The following is an 18,532-nucleotide window of genomic DNA, read 5'->3' on the forward strand; positions in this document are numbered from 1 at the left end:
TACCCCAGATGGTAATAATGATACCTTAGTGCTCGACACAATAAAAATAGCCCATCAGTAACCGTGCCCCCACAGCAGTAATGCCCTCTTTGTGCCCTCTGTAGATAGTGCCACATACAGCCCGCCTATAGATAGCGCCACAGTCCCCCCCTTGTATATAGTGCCACTCAGCCCCTAGTAGAAAGTTCCACACAGCCCCCCTTAGTAGATAGTGCCACGCAGCCCCTCTTGTATATAGTGCAACACCGCCCCCCTTAATAGACAGTGCGACACAGCCCCCCTTGTATATAGTGCCACACAGCTCCCTTGTATATGGTCCCACACAGCCGCCCTAGTATACAGTGCCACACAGTACCCCTTTCCTTGTATATAGTGACAAACCCCCCTTGTGCATAGTGCCACACAGCCCCCCTTGTGCATAGTACCACAATGCCCTCGCCTTGTATATAGTGCCACACAGCCCACCTTCCTTCTATATAGTGCTACACAGCCCCCTTATATAAAGTGCCACACAGACCCCCCCCTTGTATATATTGCTATACAGCCCCCCTCCCTTGTATATAATGCCACACAGCTCCTACCCTTGTATATAATGCCACAAAGCCCCTCTCATTGTATATAGTGCCACAAGGCCCCGCCCTACCTTGTGTATAGTGCCATACAGCCCCCTAAATATATATTACTTACCCTGCCACGTTCCCATGACGGACGGAGCGCTGCTCATCCTGCGGACGGTACGCTTGCGCAGACCAGCGTGATGCAGTGATGTCATCATGCCGGCCTGCGCAGGGAGTCATAGCAGCACCTTATAGGCTGCAGGCCTAATGTGGCTTGCAGCCCATAGTATTTATTTGTATCTGCGTCCCGAGGACGCAGATACAAGGGAATGTGCCTGTCCCTAGCCTCGGGGCTCCCTCCGGTGCTTGCGACGCCAGCAGGCATGAGGGTGCCCATGCCGCCTGTCCCATAAATGTTATGGGCAGGTCGGTGCGGACCCCGTAGCAGCTGTGGGCAGGGGGCCCTAAGAGAATGGGGAACCTGGGAAAGTGCCCAGTTTGCCCCCCCTAACCCCGGCGCTGCACATTAGTCCCTATTGTAGTGGGGATCAATATATTTCCCAGTCTGACATACACACTAGAGCCAATTAACCTATCAGTATGTTTGTGGTATATAGGAGAAAACCGTAGTGCGCAGAGGAAACCCAGGCAAACAGAGTGGGGCAGAATTACTAATGTTATTGCACCTAGACCTTGTCAAAAAATGCTCCCAAATGTTGCGCATTTCTGGCGCATAATAACGCATGACATTTTAGAGTTGTCAAACTGTCTTGAAAATGGGATGTGGCTTAGCAAAAGGGGGTGTGGTTCAAAGTTTCGCCAAAAAAACTGTCGTAAACTAAGCCAACGAAGAGTTGGCATAAGATACATCAAATTTATCATACACCACTTTGATAAATGTGCCACATTTTACGACTGGGCTGTTTACGCTGTCTAAATCTTAGACACATTAGTAAATCTACCGCAGTGTGTACATTATATTTTTACATGTGCCCCATTGTGTGAACCTGCACTATCATTGAGTGTAATCCTAGCTCTTATTGACCATCCTTAAACTATGTTCACATCACGTGTTTTGCCTAGGTTTAGCATAAATAATGGAGCCCTATGGACACGCTAAACGGACATCACAAGTGTGATGAGACCAGGGTGTTGAAGTGTTTTTAAAAAAATATGTTGCAGTTTTGCCATGATTACAACAATCAAGCAATACAACGTGACAAAAAATGTCTCATGTAAATACACCCTTAGGCCCCATTCACACGACAGGGTTTCCCGGCCGTGTGACGGCCGTTCAAAAGGTGGGGCTATTCACACAACCAATTTTTTTACCTATCATCTGACCTCACCGGTCAGGTGACTGGACTGGTCTACTCCCGGGCCAGCATCTACCCCAGTCAGAACGCCGCTGCAAGACCTCCTGCCTTCTCCTAACGGTGAGTGACGTCAGGCAGAGCGGAGAGTGGTAGCAGTAGGCTTCCTCTACCGCTCTCCGCTCTGGCAGCAGATTGGCACAAAGTACAAGGGGGAGGCCTCAGGGGGGTTGTGTGGCACTATGTACAAGGGGAAGGGGGGTTATGTGGCCCAATGTACAAGGGGGAGGGGGGTTGTGTGGCCCTATGTACAAGGGGGGAGGGGGTGGTGTGGCGCCATTTACAAGGGAGGCTGTGTGTGGTGCTATTTACAAGGGGGGCTGTGTGTAGCGCTATTTACAAGGGGGGCTGTGTGGTGCTATTTACAAGGGGGGCTGTGTGGTGCTATTTACAATGAGGGCTGTATGGCGCTATTTACAAGGGGGGCTGTGTGGTGCTATTTACAAGGGGGGCTGTGTGTGGTGCTATTTACAAGGGGGGCTGTGTGGCGCTATTTACAAGGGGACTGTGTGGCGCTATTTACAAGGGGGGCTGTGTGGCGCTATTTACAAGGAGGGTTGTGTGGCGCTATTTACAAGGGGTGCTGTGTGTGGTGCTATTTACAAGAGGGGCTGTGTGGCTATTTACAAGGGGGGCTGTGTGTGGCGCTATTTACAAGGGGGGCTGTGTGGCGCTATTTACAAGGGGGGCTGTGTGGAGCTATCTACTGGGGGCTGTGTGTGGCGCTATTTACAAGGGGGGCTGTGTGTGGAGCGATCTACAGGTGGGGGCTGTGTGTGGTGCTATTTACAAGGGGGCTGTGTGCCGCTATTTACAAGGAGGGCTGTGTGGCGCTATTTACAAGGGGGGCTGTGTGGAGCTATCTACTGGGGGCTGTGTGTGGCGCTATTTACAAGGGGGGCTGTGTGTGGAGCGATCTACAGGGGGGCTGTGTCCGGCTCTATCTACAGGTGGGGGCTGTGTGTGGCGCGATCTACAGGAGGGCTGTGTGTGGAGCGATCTACAGGGGGGCTGTGTATGGCGCTATCTACACAGAGCTCACCCTTGTAAATATTACTAACTTTATTTTTTTGTTTTGCAGGTTCCGCTGGACTGTTTGGTTAGCGAGGATTGTGTGGGGGAGTTCTTATTTCAATAAAAAAAATTTTTTTTATGTCTCTGTGTTTTTTTAATACTTTATTAGCGCCTGGATAATGTCATTTATCTGATTGACAGCGTCCATTCTCCATTACTAAGGCAAGGCTTGGTGTTAGCCAGTAAAAAGGCTGCAACTAACCCCCATTATTACCCCCGGTACCCACCACCACCAGGGGTGCTGGGAGGAGCCGAGTATGATCCAGTACCCGACCATCTGCAGTGATGGGCGTGCACTGGAGCGGCAGCAGGCTTGTATTATGAGGCTGGAAAGGGCCAAAAACCATGGCCCCTACCACCCTGGTAATGCTAGGCTGCTGCTATGTTGTATCCGGCTGGTTATGAATAATGGGGGGGGGGCTCCACGTCGTTTAAAAAAAAAAAAGAAATTAAGCAAATGACATTGCGTCCTCCCCATTTTTAGAACCGGCCAGATACAACACAGCAGCAGCAGGCTAGCGTTATCAGGGTAGGAATGGGCACTGTTTTTGGCCTTTCCCAGCCTCATAATACCAGCCTGCAGCTGCCCCAGTGCCCGCCCGTCACTACAAATGGCTGGGCACTGGATCGTACCCGGCTCTTCCTAGTACCCGCTGGGTACAGGGGTAATAATGGGGCGTTTGATGCAGTCTTTTTACCGGCTCACACTAAGCCCTGACTTAGTAATGGATGCTGTCAATCAGACAAATGCCATTACCAAGGTGCTAATAAAGTATTAAAAAAAACACAGACATAAGAAAATATTTTTTATTGAAATAAAAACTCCCCTACATAATCCTTGCTAACCATTTTATTTAACACAAACCGTAGATCATCGCAGTAGTCCAACGAATCTACGACGTAGTCCAAACAGTCCAGCGGAACCTGCAAAACAAAACAAAAAATAAAGTTAGTAATATGAAGAATAAAAAAACTTCTCCTTGTCTCCAGCGACTTCTGTCTCCTAGCCTGCGCTGCAATAGAAACTAGACATCAATGAAAAATAATTCCCCTTCATGTAATTCTATCAGCTGAAAAGTCATCCACCACAGGGAAAAACGTTTCCCCATCATGTCTGATTCCCAGGTGTTTCTTTGTGGTACTCCGCCATGGGGAAACATTTTTCCCCCTGGCGGATGATTTTTCCCATGACCGGTAGCAGAATTATACAACAGGAAAAACAATTCCCCATCATGTAACTCTGCTACCTGTCAACTGAAAAGTCATCCACCACAGGGTCTCCCTCTTGACTTTCATTGTTCTCAGCCTTTTGGTTTGTCCTGCTGCTGCTGCCATGATGAGCAAATGTTATACTCAAGATAGGAAGAGTAACATAGAGACGATATAACCGGATCCATAAAATCGGTGATATCCATAGTTTTATTTTTTTTGTAAGTCTAGAGATCCGCAGTGAGAATATGATCTCGTTATTTGAAGAAGGATCTGGCCGTGATTTGATGTGCTTATGCGGGATATTGGGTGTGGTTAGGGGGCATGGCTTAAGATGTCCCTCTTTTCCGAATTCAAAAGTTGGGAGGTATGCTTTAGGGTACGTTCAAGGTGAACACGGCGCCTAGGGTCCACTAAAGACCGCCTTAATACGGTTGCATATTAGTGTTCGTATTACTCCACCATTTGGACCACCATGCGACTACTACAGAACTGTATCTGAGTTTGGTTTGGTAGAACCAAGCATAGGGTCCTGGTTACCGCCATGATTCCGAATTCAGACTTTAATATGCTGATTTCTAATATGTGCTCATTTTTTTACAATTTGAAGTAATAAAAAAGTCATTATAGGAGCGACGTATATTTATTAACCCTTCACACAACCCTAGTATGGAGACTGGGCACATTTTCCCAGGCGCGGGTGTAGTACAATGCACAGATTAGAGCTGAGGTAAATTAGTAACAGACATCACAACACTCGGCAAGGGCTCTGCGGATGGAAACACGACTGGGCTGGTGAGTGGGAGGAGCCACTGCAGGGGCGGGGCCGGGAACTCCCTCTCCTCCCCTCGGAGTTGCTCTGTGCTGCGTGAGGTTATTGTGAGGGAGCGGGGCTAGAGAAGTGTCCGGGGGAAGCGGCTACATCAGGGCTGCACGGGAGCTCGGTGTGACAGTATCCTCCCAGCCATCCGCAGAGACAGGGCGTTAGCTGGACGGGAGGTATGTGTGTGTTCATGGGGGTACATTACTGGCTGCGCTTATCTCTGCCTGGGATAATGTATGCAGGATGCGATGGATTAGTAATGATCGATTGTGAGACTGATGGTATTGGGGAGGAGGAAGAATTGTCAGGATGACGATGGAGTTTAGGCATATATATTCTGTCCTTTATGCGTGGAGTGCAGATGTAGCAGAGTTGAAGTTATCTCTCTTTGGGGCTATATTACTTGTGCATAGTGGTAACACATGGTGTAGCTGCGGTCCTATGTAACACTTAGATCATCAAATGACAAACTCAGCTCTGCTGCATCTGTCAATGATTACATAGGGAGAAGGATGCAGCATGCTGCCTGGGGTAACATGTGGTGGCATGTCATGTAGTGTACAGAGGTGTAAGTACACATTGGTGCAAGGAAACTTTGTGGTGTGTAAACAATGATCTTCTCAGGGGTGGCTGTTGTGCCAACTTATCACCTCCTTATCATCCAGAGCAATGATGGCAGTCCTGAGCCTTGTTTCTTATTCACTATGCCATAAAACCATTCATTGGGTTTCCAGTTCTGGATGGAGGGAGAAGTGAGAACTCATTCCATGTAGGAGAGAATTCCTCTGTAATCTCAAGTCCATTCCCCAGAATTTATGAGAATATTGAAAGCTTTTCGCAGGATCCATCACTACAATACTTCTGTATTAGTAATATCTCTGACATCACTGCTGCGACTCCTGTAACTGCCTCCAAAACCTGACAGATCAACTAGTTGCTGCCATTGTGTCAAGGACGTCCAGTTCTCGATTCTCTTTTTTGCTTTTTTACACTTTTCTACTGTATTTTCACGTTTGCACATGATTGCTATGCAAAGGTTTATGTAATTCTTAGTACGGTAGGCTTTTTTTTATTTTTAACAAAAGTTCCGGAAACTGTTTCCCACTCATAAACCACAATATTTAGCATGTTAAAAAAATCCACAAATAGATTGACATTTTTTTTTTTCAGAGAGCATCTTGTGGTTAAAATAAGCCAGCATGGTGGCTCAAAAAGTGATACTTTGTTCACGCTGTACGTTATTGGTGCGTTTTTTATGGGGAGTTCAGAGTTTTTTTGACGAGTTTGATGCGGAAACCGCGCCAAAAAACGGTCGAAAATGCCTCCTATTGATTTCAGTGGGAGGCGGATGTGTTTTTTTTTTTCTTCCCGCGAGCATAAAAAAGAAGGGACATGCCCTATCTTCGGGTGTTTACACCTCTGACCTCCCATTGACATCAATGGGAGGCAGACAAAGAGTATTTCATGGCGCTCAATTGCCCCGGGCGAAAAACGCCCGCGAAAATCGGCATGCAGGTAGTGGAAAATCTGCCTCAAATTTCCAAACGGAAATTTGAGGCAGATTTTCCTCCTACAAAAAACTCTGTGTGAATCCAGCCTAATTATTAGGATTTTTGAGGCAGGTTTTGGAGACCTATATCTACCAAAACAAGAAAACGCATGTTAAAAACACAATAAGAATGCAGTGTGAACCCAGCCAGCCTAAGGGTAAGTTCACACAGAGTTTCTGTAAGGCAGAAAAAAAATCTGCCTCAAAACTTAAGGCTGTGTTCACACGGAGTTTTATGCAGGAGGAAAATTCCTCCTGCGAAAACTGCTCCAGATGTTTTTTGCACAGTGGTTTGACAAAAACTCGTCAAAACACTCGTCGAGGCCTTTTTTCCCTGTTTCTGACCGATTGAAATTAGGTTTTGGAGGCGGAAACCGCCTCAAGATAGGTCATGACACTTCTTTTTACCGCAATACGGTTTTTCTGCTCGCGGTAAAAAAACTCGTCCGCCTCCCATTGGAATTGATGGGAGGCATTTTCGGGCGGTTTGACGAGTTTTGCGGATCGGTTTCCGCTCCAAAAAACTCGTCAAATAACTTATTAGGATTTTTGAGGCAGGTTTTGAAATGGCAGCATTTTTTGCCTTGTTTTCTTAGATGTCTTGTATAATAAATCCAATGCAAAAACCGCTGCAAAAAAACCCCACTTCAAACGAGTGGTGTGGTTTTTTTTTTTTGTTTTTTTTTTCTCTGCCTCCCGTTGATGTCAATGGGGGTTTAGAGGCGGAAACCGCTCCAAGAAAGGGCATGCCACTTTTTTTTTCCGCAAGCGGTCAAAAGCCACCCAGGTAAAGAAATGCCTCTGCCTCCCATTGAAGTCACCAGGGGAAGATTTGCAGCTTTTTTGGTGCTGTTTCCACCAGGTTTCTGCATCAAAATCAGCACCAAAAAACTCAGTGTGAACTTCCCCTGACAGAGGTTTTTTTTTGGATATAACATTGGCCTATTCTTATAATAAGCCACCAATCTGTGATCAGTAGATTCTGAACATGATCCCTGACCATCAATAGAAAGGAGCGCCACGGCCTATTCTCCGTGGTTGTCTAGATTTGTGTCAGTCCTTCACGGGGGCTGAGCTGCAGTTCCAGACATGGCTGAATGTGAATGGATCTTGCTGTGTTGGATTCTGCAGTGAAGCCCTCATTGGACGGTTGTGGCCCCTTCGTTCTGCTGGTCTGTGGGGGCACAAAAGGTTTTGTAGTAGTTGTCCGTAGAAACTAATCAGAGTCCACCCTTCATTTTTCAGAAGCCTTTTGAAAAATGAAAGCAGTGACCTGATTGGTTGCCATGGGCAACTATTCCACTTTCCTTTCCACCAGTTCTAGATAAATCCCCCCCAAGTGTATTAAAATGTATGCAACTTTTTAGTCATGCATTCAATGAGCTTTATTTAGGAGGGTTGTCTCATGAAGAGAACCCCTGTGTATATATCCTACTATGGATGTTATAGATTGGGGGGGTCCACCGCTCGGTACGCCCCTCTGTGAGGCAGAACGGAGAGTCACTCTGTAGAACACAAGCGGTGCATGTATTCCATGGACCGACATTTATCTGAATGGCTGCCATGTAATACTACATTTCCCCTAAAGTGGCCACTGCAGGAAAAATGTCCAGCTAGCTGAGTCTCCCCCTGGCAAAATAAACTGTTTGCCAAGGATGTTGAGAGCCGGATTAGTGGCAATTGACTGATTGCCATGACGGCTCCCATATACAAGGGGTTGTCTGGGGTGAGACAACCCTTTTAAAGAAAACCCCTTTCATTTAAAGTCTGCACAATTACAAACTATCGTGCGACTTGTGTGCAACTATGTCGTTCCTTTTGTGTATTTCATTGCAGTAACTTGAAAGTACATGAGACTCAATGGGGGAGATTTAGGTTCGGTTCACACGGCATATGTTGGAGGCAGAAAAATACGAGGCTGATGTCCAGAGAAAACAGCCTGTGAAACCAGGCGTTTTTGGAGCAAATTTTAAAATCGTTTTTGTTTTTTTCAAGCGAATTTTTGAGGCGTATTTTGTAGCGTCAATGAGAGATCAGCATAAAAATATGCCTCATATGAACTACAGTGGATTTTCCATTAAAATTAATGGGAAACTTTGCAGGCGTATTTTAAGTGTATTTTGGAGTGAAATATCAGTGTTTTACACTAAAAAATAAGCAGTGTGAACGAACATGCGCCAGAATTCTCGCCCAAAATGTGCAAAAAACGGATGTACCTGCACCAGATTGTGTTCAAGACCCTTTTTGCCCCTTCCAAGACCGTTTTGAAGTATCAAGAAAAAGGGGCATGACTTAGGAGGTGTAAAATGCACCAGATTTATCTACAACGTACTTTTTTTTTGGCGCCAAATTTTGATGTATAGTATTCCAGCCAAGAGGTGCCATAAGGAAGAGAAGCTTCTAAGATTTCTAGATATATAAGGGAGAGAGGGAAATTGTGTGACTGATTAGGAATTCTAACAATAAAATAAAAAATCTTTATTATAGTTCAATATTACTAAATTAAGATTTCTAGAAAGATGCACCAAATTTCTCATACAGTATGCTCCACTGTGATAATTTTGGCGAAGCCTCTCTGTCAGGTCTAGTTTTTTTATACTGTCTACCTTTAAGGCCTCATTCACACGACAGGGTTTCCCGGCCGGGTGTCGGCCGTTCATAAATCGGCCGGCACCCGGCTGCATTAGGAATAATAGACCCCTAATGGGGCTATTCACACGACCGATTTTTTTTGACGTCCGGGAAAACCGGCCGTCAAAAAATAGGACATGCTCTATTTTCGGCCGGATGCCCGGCTCCCATAGAAGTCTATGGGGCCGGGTAATACACGGCCATCACCGGAATGTGTCCCGCGTGATGGCCGGGTTTTCCGTTGCTTGCGCTCTATCTCCTCCTCCTCACAGCGCAGAGTGCATGTAAGGAGGAGGAGTTGATGCCATTCTACGAATGGCTACCCTGGAGATACTGTGTGGCAGGGCCGGGGTGTACAGCAGGTGGAAGGGAGCGCTGCGCTGGCTCCCTTCCCCTGCTTGTTTTAAAAGCTCCCTGGCCCGGCGACACCTTCCATGGCGCCGCTAGCAGCTGCTGCGGCTGCTACTACTGTAGCGACGCCACTATAGCAGAGCAGGGAGGTATCTCCCCGCTCTATATGTTAGCCCCACTTAACTCCTTGAAGGAGCGGAATCCCCGTGTTTTCGGGGTTCCGCTCCTGGACAGAGCGCTTGATGTCTTTGTCCATATCTGGGCAGTGACATCAGGGGAAACTCCTGAAGCGGAATCCCCGAACACATGGGGATTCCCCTTCAGTAGTTGCCGCTGATGTCACTGTCCAGATCTGCCCGGCCCGGAACTGCTGCAAAACTTTATGCAAACCGGCCGGGCAAAATGTCAGATTTTACCGGCCGACACTCGGGCTCGGGCGGGACCCGGTCGTGTGAATCCCGCCTAAGACCGTATTAATAAATCTTCCCCGATTGTATTCGTAGGGACTGTCTGACTGTTAGGGCTCCACAGCGTGACTCTGTGCCCCCGGGTAAAATCATGGGATTACCACGACTGCGATGGGGCTTTAATGTCGTCCTATGGGGAAAAAGTGTCAAGTGGCCTTGCGAACGTCACAGAAAACTCAAAAAATAAAGTTACTTGTGACTTTTTTTCCTACAAGAAAAGATTGAAGTTGCAGTCATCCTGCAATTTTACCGTGACATGGGGGAGACACTGTCGCCTTTCAGCCCTCCTAGCTATATATATATATATATATATATATATATATATATATATTATGATGATGATGATAGCTGTTTTAGAGTTGTAGGATGCTTTGTTGTCCGCACCTATTCCTGTATAACTTCCAGTTCAGTCTGCTTTTGGGGCCAGTCATTTCTATGCTGACCTGTGGAGAATAAAACAACTATGTAGAAGTGGCGGTCACTTTTCTGATGACACCGTTTTTTTGCATGTCCGATTCATTTTAGTGGCAGCACTTAGCATAATATAAAACCAATCATATTGGACCATTTACATGCTTCGGTTATAGATAGATGCATTCAGAATTAACCTAATCACAAACCTATCTACTAAAATGTTTTTATTTAAAGAGCAAGCAGGAAGGTATCTCACAAATTTCTATAGTGCTATCAAACCGCTCATAGGTTTATTGTACACCAACACTACCCATTACAAGGCTGTATATAAATAGCTTTATTACACTAAATGTAAGGGATGCAGTTTGACTATTGTCTGTTTTTAAAGGGTTTATCTCACCTGTCCTATGGAAGCCACTGCGACAATCCGCTCATCAGCTCCCCTAACAAACAGCGGGCGTACAGGTAAATGACCGTTTATGTAATACATGGGCAATTTGAGTCCACCAGAGCAGTTTTCTATTCTGGCATGTAGAGGAGGGTCACGGGTGGGAGACCCACTTACAATAAAAATCAACCCCTTCTTATACAGCAATAACACCACATTAGAGGCACATTGATGAGATTGTACAGTTTATTCTTGTAAGCCACAGTCCCCTCTAGCCAGTGTCACTAGTTTTGGCGCATGTTACAAAGGAGCGTTTCTTCTATTCCTGGCTAAAGAATATTTAAAAAATTGGGTGAAACGCCTCGTCTAGTTTATACAGCGGTGTGATTTTCGGCGTAGGTGTGTGTTTATTTTTACCTTTGTGTCTTTTCCTAATAACGTCATATTAGCAATAAATAAACAATACACATTCCATTTGAGGTTTTGGTCAGGGATGGGCAATACATTATTCCTTACCTTCAATGCTAAGCTGCTTCTTGCATTCTTGTCATGACAGGTATGATCCCTATCTAGTAATCTGTTGTAATTACAGTATACGCAATAGTTTGGACATGTGGAGCATACCTCCCAACTTTTGAATTCGGAAAAGAGGGACATTTTTAAGCCATGCCCCCTAACCACGCCCAATATTTTGCATAAACACATCAAATCACAGCCAGATCCTTCTGCAAATAATGCGCGCACATTGTCACTGCAGATCTCTAGACTGTCTGGATATCACAGATATTATGGATCCGGTTATATCGTCTTTGTGTTAATTTTCCTATCTTTGGTATAACACTTGCTCATAACGGCAGCAGCTGCAGGATAAACCAAAAGGCTGAGAACAGACGCAGCCCCCCTGTGGATGGCGCCAGACGCAGCCCCCCTGTGGATGGCGCCAGACGCAGCCCCCCTGTGGATGGCGCCAGACGCAGCCCCCCTGTGGATGGCGCCAGACGCAGCCCCCCTGTGGATGGCGCCAGACGGGTAGAGGTAGGCTTTATTCACACGACCGGGTCAGAGTGTCACATTGCCGCCTGAGCGGTAGAGGTAGGCTTTATTCATACGACAGGGTCCGAGTGTCGGCCGATTAAAAACGGCTGTTTTCCCGGCCGTTTTGCATCCGTTCCGGACTGTGTTGCCGTTTTTAACGGCCGATTTTGACCCGTTTTGCATCCGGTTTTTTTCCCTGTCCATTTTAAAATCTGATGAATTTCATTGAAATTTGTTGCCACACCCAGCCCCCTGTAGGTAATGCCACCCAGCCCCCTGTAGGTTGCACACCCCCCCCCCCCACTTTCCAGGAGAAGTCAATGACTTCAATGTCCATATATGGACAGTGTGGTCACTGACTTCTTCTGTAGTGGAATCCCCAGCCACATTGTCGGGGATTCAGCTTCACAAGTGAGTGACGTCACTGTGTCCATATATGGACAGTGTAGTCACTCACTTCTCCTGTAGCGGAATCCCCAATCCCCGGCCTTCCCCCAAACAGTTCCCACAAAGTTGGAAGCATATGATTAACCAAAACTTCTTAGTATGCTGAAGCACTAAGATTTCCCTTCATTGGAACTTAGGGGCGAAGGCCGACCCCTGAAAAGCAACCTATTATCGTTATCCCTCCTCCACCAAACCTTACAGTTGGCACAATGCAGTCAGACAGGTAACGGTCCGCTGGTATTCGCTAATCCCAGACTCGTCCACCAGACTGCCAGATAAAGAAGGATGATTTGTCATTCCACAAGACACGTTTCCACTTCTCTAGAGTCCAGTGGCGGCGTGCTTTACACCACTCCATCTGACGCTTGGCATTGTGCTTGGTGGTGTAAGGAAGGCATGCAGCTGCTCGGTCATGGAAACCCATGCCATGAAGCTGTCGGCACACACTTTTTGGAACTCTGCAGTTGTTGAGTCAGCAGAGCGTTAGTGACTTTTATTTACTATGCCATTCAGCGACTCCGCTTTATAACTTTACGTGGCTGAGTTGCTATTGTTCCTTAACGCTTCTACTTTGATTATGGAATATCTAGGAGGGAAGAAATTTGACAAACTGACTTGTTGCATCCCATTACAGTACCAATCTCGAATTAGATGAGCTCTTCATTGGCTGGCATATGATGCTCCATTTCCACTGTAGTAGCCGCTGCAGGGGAAATGTGTGGCTGGCCATTGCTTCCCTCAGCAGTAACGGCTAATCCCTGGGGGTAGAGAAGCAATCTTTTTAAGGACCGCATTTTACTAACTTAGTGCAGAAGCGTGGAATATGTGATTTGCTGATGCTTAAAAGCTATGTACAATCCAGTGTATTTTTATTTATTTTTTAATAAAATCAATGGTTTTTTTTAAAAAAAGTTTTCTTATTGACTTATTAAAAAATAGTTTAACTTTTTATAATACAGCTTCTATATATACTGTTTACATAGAAGCTGGGTCACCCTCTCTTAGCCGAATTCTTCAGTTCAGCTGAATTCACGGCTCGGCTGACACATAGGATCCAGCTAATAACATTCAAATCTAAGGCCCAGTTCAGAGTTTTTTTTTTTTGGCAACCGCATCTGAATCTGTGCCAAAAGACGGTCGAAACCGCCATCCATTGATTTCATTGGGCGGTGGAAGCGTTTTGTCTTTTTCCCGAGTGGCTTTTAGACTCTCGCGAGAAAAAGAAACGGCATTTCTTTTCTTGCCGCGGTTCCGACTCTGACCTCCCATTGAAATCAATGGGAGGCAGAAAAAGATTTTCGTGGTGTTTTTATTTTGCCTGCTGCGCTCAATGGCTGCAGGCGAAAAACGCCGTTTAAACCGCAGCAAGAAATAGGTCAAAATCTGCCTCAAAATTACTCCATGTTAACTAGGCCTAAGTTCATCAACTTAGATGTGCTCAATATCAGCTGGATCGTGTGATGATCTATATCAACTGGACAGATGGATTTGGCTGAGAGTGATACAGCTTTTTTGTATACAGGATACATAAAAGCTGTATAGTAAAAATGTATATATATTATTATTTTTTTTTTAAATGTCAATTAGAAAACTTCTTAAACACAGATAAATATTTGATTAATAAAAAAAAACAGGTACATAGCCTTTAAAGATTATTAGCTAAATTAAAAGAGTAGAAAGTGTGCGGGTGCCAATTATTTTGAAGCAGTACAAACCTGTCAAAATCAGTACTGTACCTACGTAACCGGTAAAATTACTCTGTAAACCAGATACGTGTGTTTTATGCTTAAATATATTCATAAATCTCTAATTTTAATCAATGGAATTCAATTAACTGAGGTTTTTTTTTTTATTAACAAAAACCTTTAATGCCTAAAAAAATCATTTGACTGTCAAACTGAGTAAATCAGAAGGTAAGAGACTGCAAATGATGGCATTTCTCCATGACAGTCTAATTGTGCGATGGAATTAATTCCTTGGCGTAAGTCCTGCACATAGTTTTACTGCCACCTTATTGCTTGTCTGTAGACACAAAGGCACTAGTATGGCATTGTATTCAATGTGTGTTGGGCACTGGTGCGAGAGAACTACATGATGCAGCATATCTTCTTAGAGCTGCAAGGGCATGCTGCCATTGGTATTGCAAAATCATCTGGGGACACAGGTTGCGGGACTGTGCTTGGTAAATTGTTGTGAACTAATGCTTTGTATAGTGTGCATATGGAAAATTGTTATGAGGTTTCCATTCTTTCATAAAATCTCTGCTATTTCTCAAAGTGTAAAACAGCATTTCCAGGCTGTAGCTTGTTTAGCCTCCAAAGTGCCAGCACTACAGTGGAAACTCCTACAGAAGTCCAACATGTTGAATAAATGGAGTCTATTTCCATTATAGCCGTTTTAGTGTGCAGACTTTTGGAAAAGTCATACTAGCGTGTCATTTCGGGTTCTGTGGATTTCATTTACAGCACCACATTTGTACATAGAGGTCTGTGTACTGGGCGCGATGTTTGGAAATAAATCCACCAGTGCCTACAGTCGTAGTCTCCATGATCTGTTCATATAACACTGGGCATTATTTTAATTTAAAGAGGCTCTGTCACCAGATTTTGCAGCCCCTATCTGCTATTGCAGCAGATCGGCGCTGCAATGGAGATAAGAGTAACGTTTTTATTTTTTAAAAACGAGCATTTTTGGCCAAGTTATGACCATTTTCGTATTTATGCAAATGAGGCTTGCAAAAGTACAACTGGGTGTGTTTAAAAGTAAAAGTACAACTGGGCGTGTATTATGTGCGTACATCGGGGCGTTTTTACTACTTTTGGTCATCATCATACACTCCTCTGTACAACGCCCACTTGGTCATATAGTAAACACGCCAGTTGTCCATTGAGAAAGTAATTAGCATAAAGCTAATATAGGTCATAACTTAAACTTTCAGGTGACTTTTCAGAATAAGCGGTCGTGTGTGTACATGAGGAATGATACTATTTCTGGACATTATATGACTTGTACCCTGCATTATTTAGAAGTTTTTCCCTCTGCAGACGCACTCTCTAATTCTGTTGTCTCAGGCTCCACCCACTAGCTCAAGCGGCTATCATGTCTTTTATACGCTGCACATATAGAAGATCTCTATCACATGTATAGAAGCTGCAGCAATATGGAGTAGATTATACAGCAGTACTGTAGCTGAGAATTCGGCACAGTGATGAGATATAACCCTTAGGCCTTATTTACACGAGCATATTTCACGACCGTGAAAATCACGCACGTCGCATGGACCTATGTAAGTCAATGGGGCCATTCAAACATTCCGTGTTTTTCACGCAGCGTGTGTCCGCTGCTTGAAACTCTCCATGTCCTATACTTGAGCGTTTTTTGCGCATCACGCATCCATTGAAGTCAATGGGTGCGTGAAAATCACGGACGCACATCCGTGTGCTGTGCGTGATTCGCGCAACATTTGCTCAAAAAAATTATGAGAAAAAGAACCACCTCCATTTCATTTTACATACGTCAAAAACATGTGACATAAGAATGCCATACGCGCAAAAATAACGCAGACACGCACCAAACACTGATGAAACACGCAACTGCAACGCGTGCAAAACGCACACGTTCGTATAAATAAGGCCTTACTAGAAGCTGCCGCAGCCTGTGTCTCTTTGCTTTTCTCTCATTCGCTTCCCTCTGGCCCCACCCCTCTCCATAGACTTCTGTGGCTAGCATGTAACCTGATCCTTCAGTGAGTTTATAGTCCGTCTTGAGGAGAAGTATTGTAGTAAATTCAGAGAGTGAACAGGTAGGAGGGCGAGGCCTGATAATTGAAGTAAAAGGCATTTTTCTCTTAAAGGGAATGTGTTGCCAGCAAAACATGTTTTTTTTTTTTTTTTAATTAAACATTTAGTGTGTAGGTGATTAAACATTGTTCAAATTTTTTTTATTTTTTTCACGAGTCAGGAAATATTATAAATTAGATTCTAATTTATAATATTTCCCATTGCTGGTCACTAGATGGAGCTATTCCCAAAATTGCAGCATTGCAAAATTGGGTAAAAAGCCCTCGCTCTAGTGAGCTCTCAGCATCCCCCCCCCTCCTTTATCCTGGCTAGTGCCGGGATAAACGAGGGGTTTGAACGGTCTTACCTCCTACACTGTGTGTCGCCATTTTTTGAGCTAACACACAGTGTAGTAGGTTTACATACAGTAGTAAACGTACACGAACATACATAGAAATCTCTTACCTGCTCCTGCCGCCGCGGCTCACTCCGGCCCGTCCGCTCCGTCTGCTGCTGCTGGTCCAAGTGCACAAGTCCGGAAGCCGCGACCGGAAGTAGTAATCTTACTGTCCGGCCGCGACTTCCGGTCACCAGGAAAATGGCGCCGGACGGCGCACATTTCAAATTGGACTGTGTGGGAGCGGCGCATGCGCAGTTCCCACACAGACGGCGTACACAGAAGTGGATGGGACGGGACCCGTTCGCAGTCCCTATGGGACTGTGGCTGCCGTATTCCATGTCTGTATGTGTCGTTAATCGACACATACAGAAATGGAACAAAAAATGGCAGCCCCCATAGGGAAGAAAAAGTGTAAAAATAAGAAGTAAAACACAAACACACAAATATAAACGTTTTTAATAAAGCACTAACATCTTTAACATATTAAAAAAAAAATTGTGATGACACTGTTCCTTTAAGATATGTTACAAAGTTTCTTATATTCACTTTTACTATTGATTTATGCAAAGTTTGATGGAAGTTAGGCCCCATGCAACGACTGTGCCCGCAATCACGGCCCGCGATTGCGGGCACGGCCGGTGCCGACTGACAGCCGAATTTTCGGGCCGTGCTCCCATACAAGGTATGGGAGCACGGCCCGCAAAATGCAAAAGAACGGACATGTTCCATAATTCCCGGAACATTTCCACGGCACGGACACCCTTCCGTAGTGCTACGGAAAGGTGTCCGCGTTCAATGAAAGTGAATGGCTCTGTTTTTGCAGACCGCAAAGTAACCGTTCAGCTGCTATACAGAAAACTGGCTTTTTTGTCCACATCAACCAGCTTTTGATTTTTATTGAGCAGTTTAAGGCCCCATGCACACGACCGTAAAAAACCTCAGTTTTTGCGGACCGCAATTGTGGTCCGCAAAAACGGAGCCATTCACTTTAATTGAACATTGACACCTTTCCGTAGCACTACGGAAGGGTGTCAGTGCCGTGGAAATGTTCCGGGAATTATGGAACATGTCCCTTTCGCATTTTGCGGGCCGTGCTCCCATACTTTGTATGGGAGCACGGCCCGAAAATGCGGCTGTCAGTCAGCGGCCGGCCGTGCCCGCAATCGCGGGCCGTGATTGCGGGCACGGTCGTGTGCATGGGGCCTAAGGCCTCACGCACACGACAGTATTTTCATCTATCCAGAAATACTGTCCGTAAATATGGATCAGTAGGCAGCCGTATTTCATCAGTATATACGGAAGGGGGTCCGTATTGCATCCGTATATACGGATCCTTACAAAAAGAGGGAGGTTACAAATGATGTCATCAACATGTTGCCTAGCAATGTTTCAGTAAATACGGACCGTATACAGATGCACATAAGTAGCCGTCCTTATTTACGGAAGCTCCCATAGACTTCTTTGGGAGAGTCCTTGCCGTAATTACTGACAAGAATAGAACAGATTCTATGATTTTTTTCAGCACGGACACCCATCAGTAAAATTACTGAAAGGTGTCCGTGGCCAATCTAAACGAATGGGTCAGTAATTACTGATGAAAAATACTGTCGTGTGCATGGGGCCTAAGGCCCCATGCACACGACCGTGCCCGCAATCACGGCCCTGACAGCCGCATTTTCGGGCCGTGCTCTCATACAAAGTATGGGAGCACGGCCCGCAAAATGCGAAAGAACGGACATGTTCCATAATTCCCGGAACATTTCCACGGCACTGACACCCTTCCGTAGTGCTACAGAAAGGTGTCAGTGTTCAATGAAAGTGAATGGCTACGTTTTTGCAGACCGCAATTGCGGTCCGCAAAAACTGAGGTTTTTTATGGTCGTGTGCATGGGGCCTAAGGCCCCATGCACACGACCGTAAAAAACCTCAGTATTTGCAGACCGCAATTGCGGTCCGCAATAACGGACCCATTCACTTCCATTGAACGCGGACACCTTTCCGTATCGCTACGGATGAGTGTCTGTTCCGCAGAACT

The 18,532-nt window shown here is 45.4% G+C and overlaps 1 protein-coding gene across 2 annotated transcripts in view; it reads left to right on the forward strand.

Annotated features, from left to right (window-relative positions):
* Positions 1-5,058: 5,058 nt before the first annotated feature.
* The window catches only part of FAM107B (family with sequence similarity 107 member B), a 64,183-nt gene continuing 50,709 nt past the window's right edge, over positions 5,059-18,532 (forward strand). Inside the window, exons 1-2 of one of the 2 annotated variants that reach the window (XM_075857388.1) lie at positions 5,059-5,212; positions 10,837-10,913. In XM_075857388.1, the coding sequence (XP_075713503.1) occupies positions 10,856-10,913 (58 nt within the window). In that variant the 5' untranslated portion in view covers positions 5,059-5,212; positions 10,837-10,855. The remainder of the gene's footprint in view (positions 5,213-10,836; positions 10,914-18,532) is intronic. The other variant, XM_075857389.1, reaches the window with a different exon arrangement.

This window comes from Rhinoderma darwinii, chromosome 3 (genome assembly GCF_050947455.1).
Source record: "Rhinoderma darwinii isolate aRhiDar2 chromosome 3, aRhiDar2.hap1, whole genome shotgun sequence".
Lineage (NCBI taxonomy): Eukaryota > Metazoa > Chordata > Amphibia > Anura > Rhinodermatidae > Rhinoderma > Rhinoderma darwinii.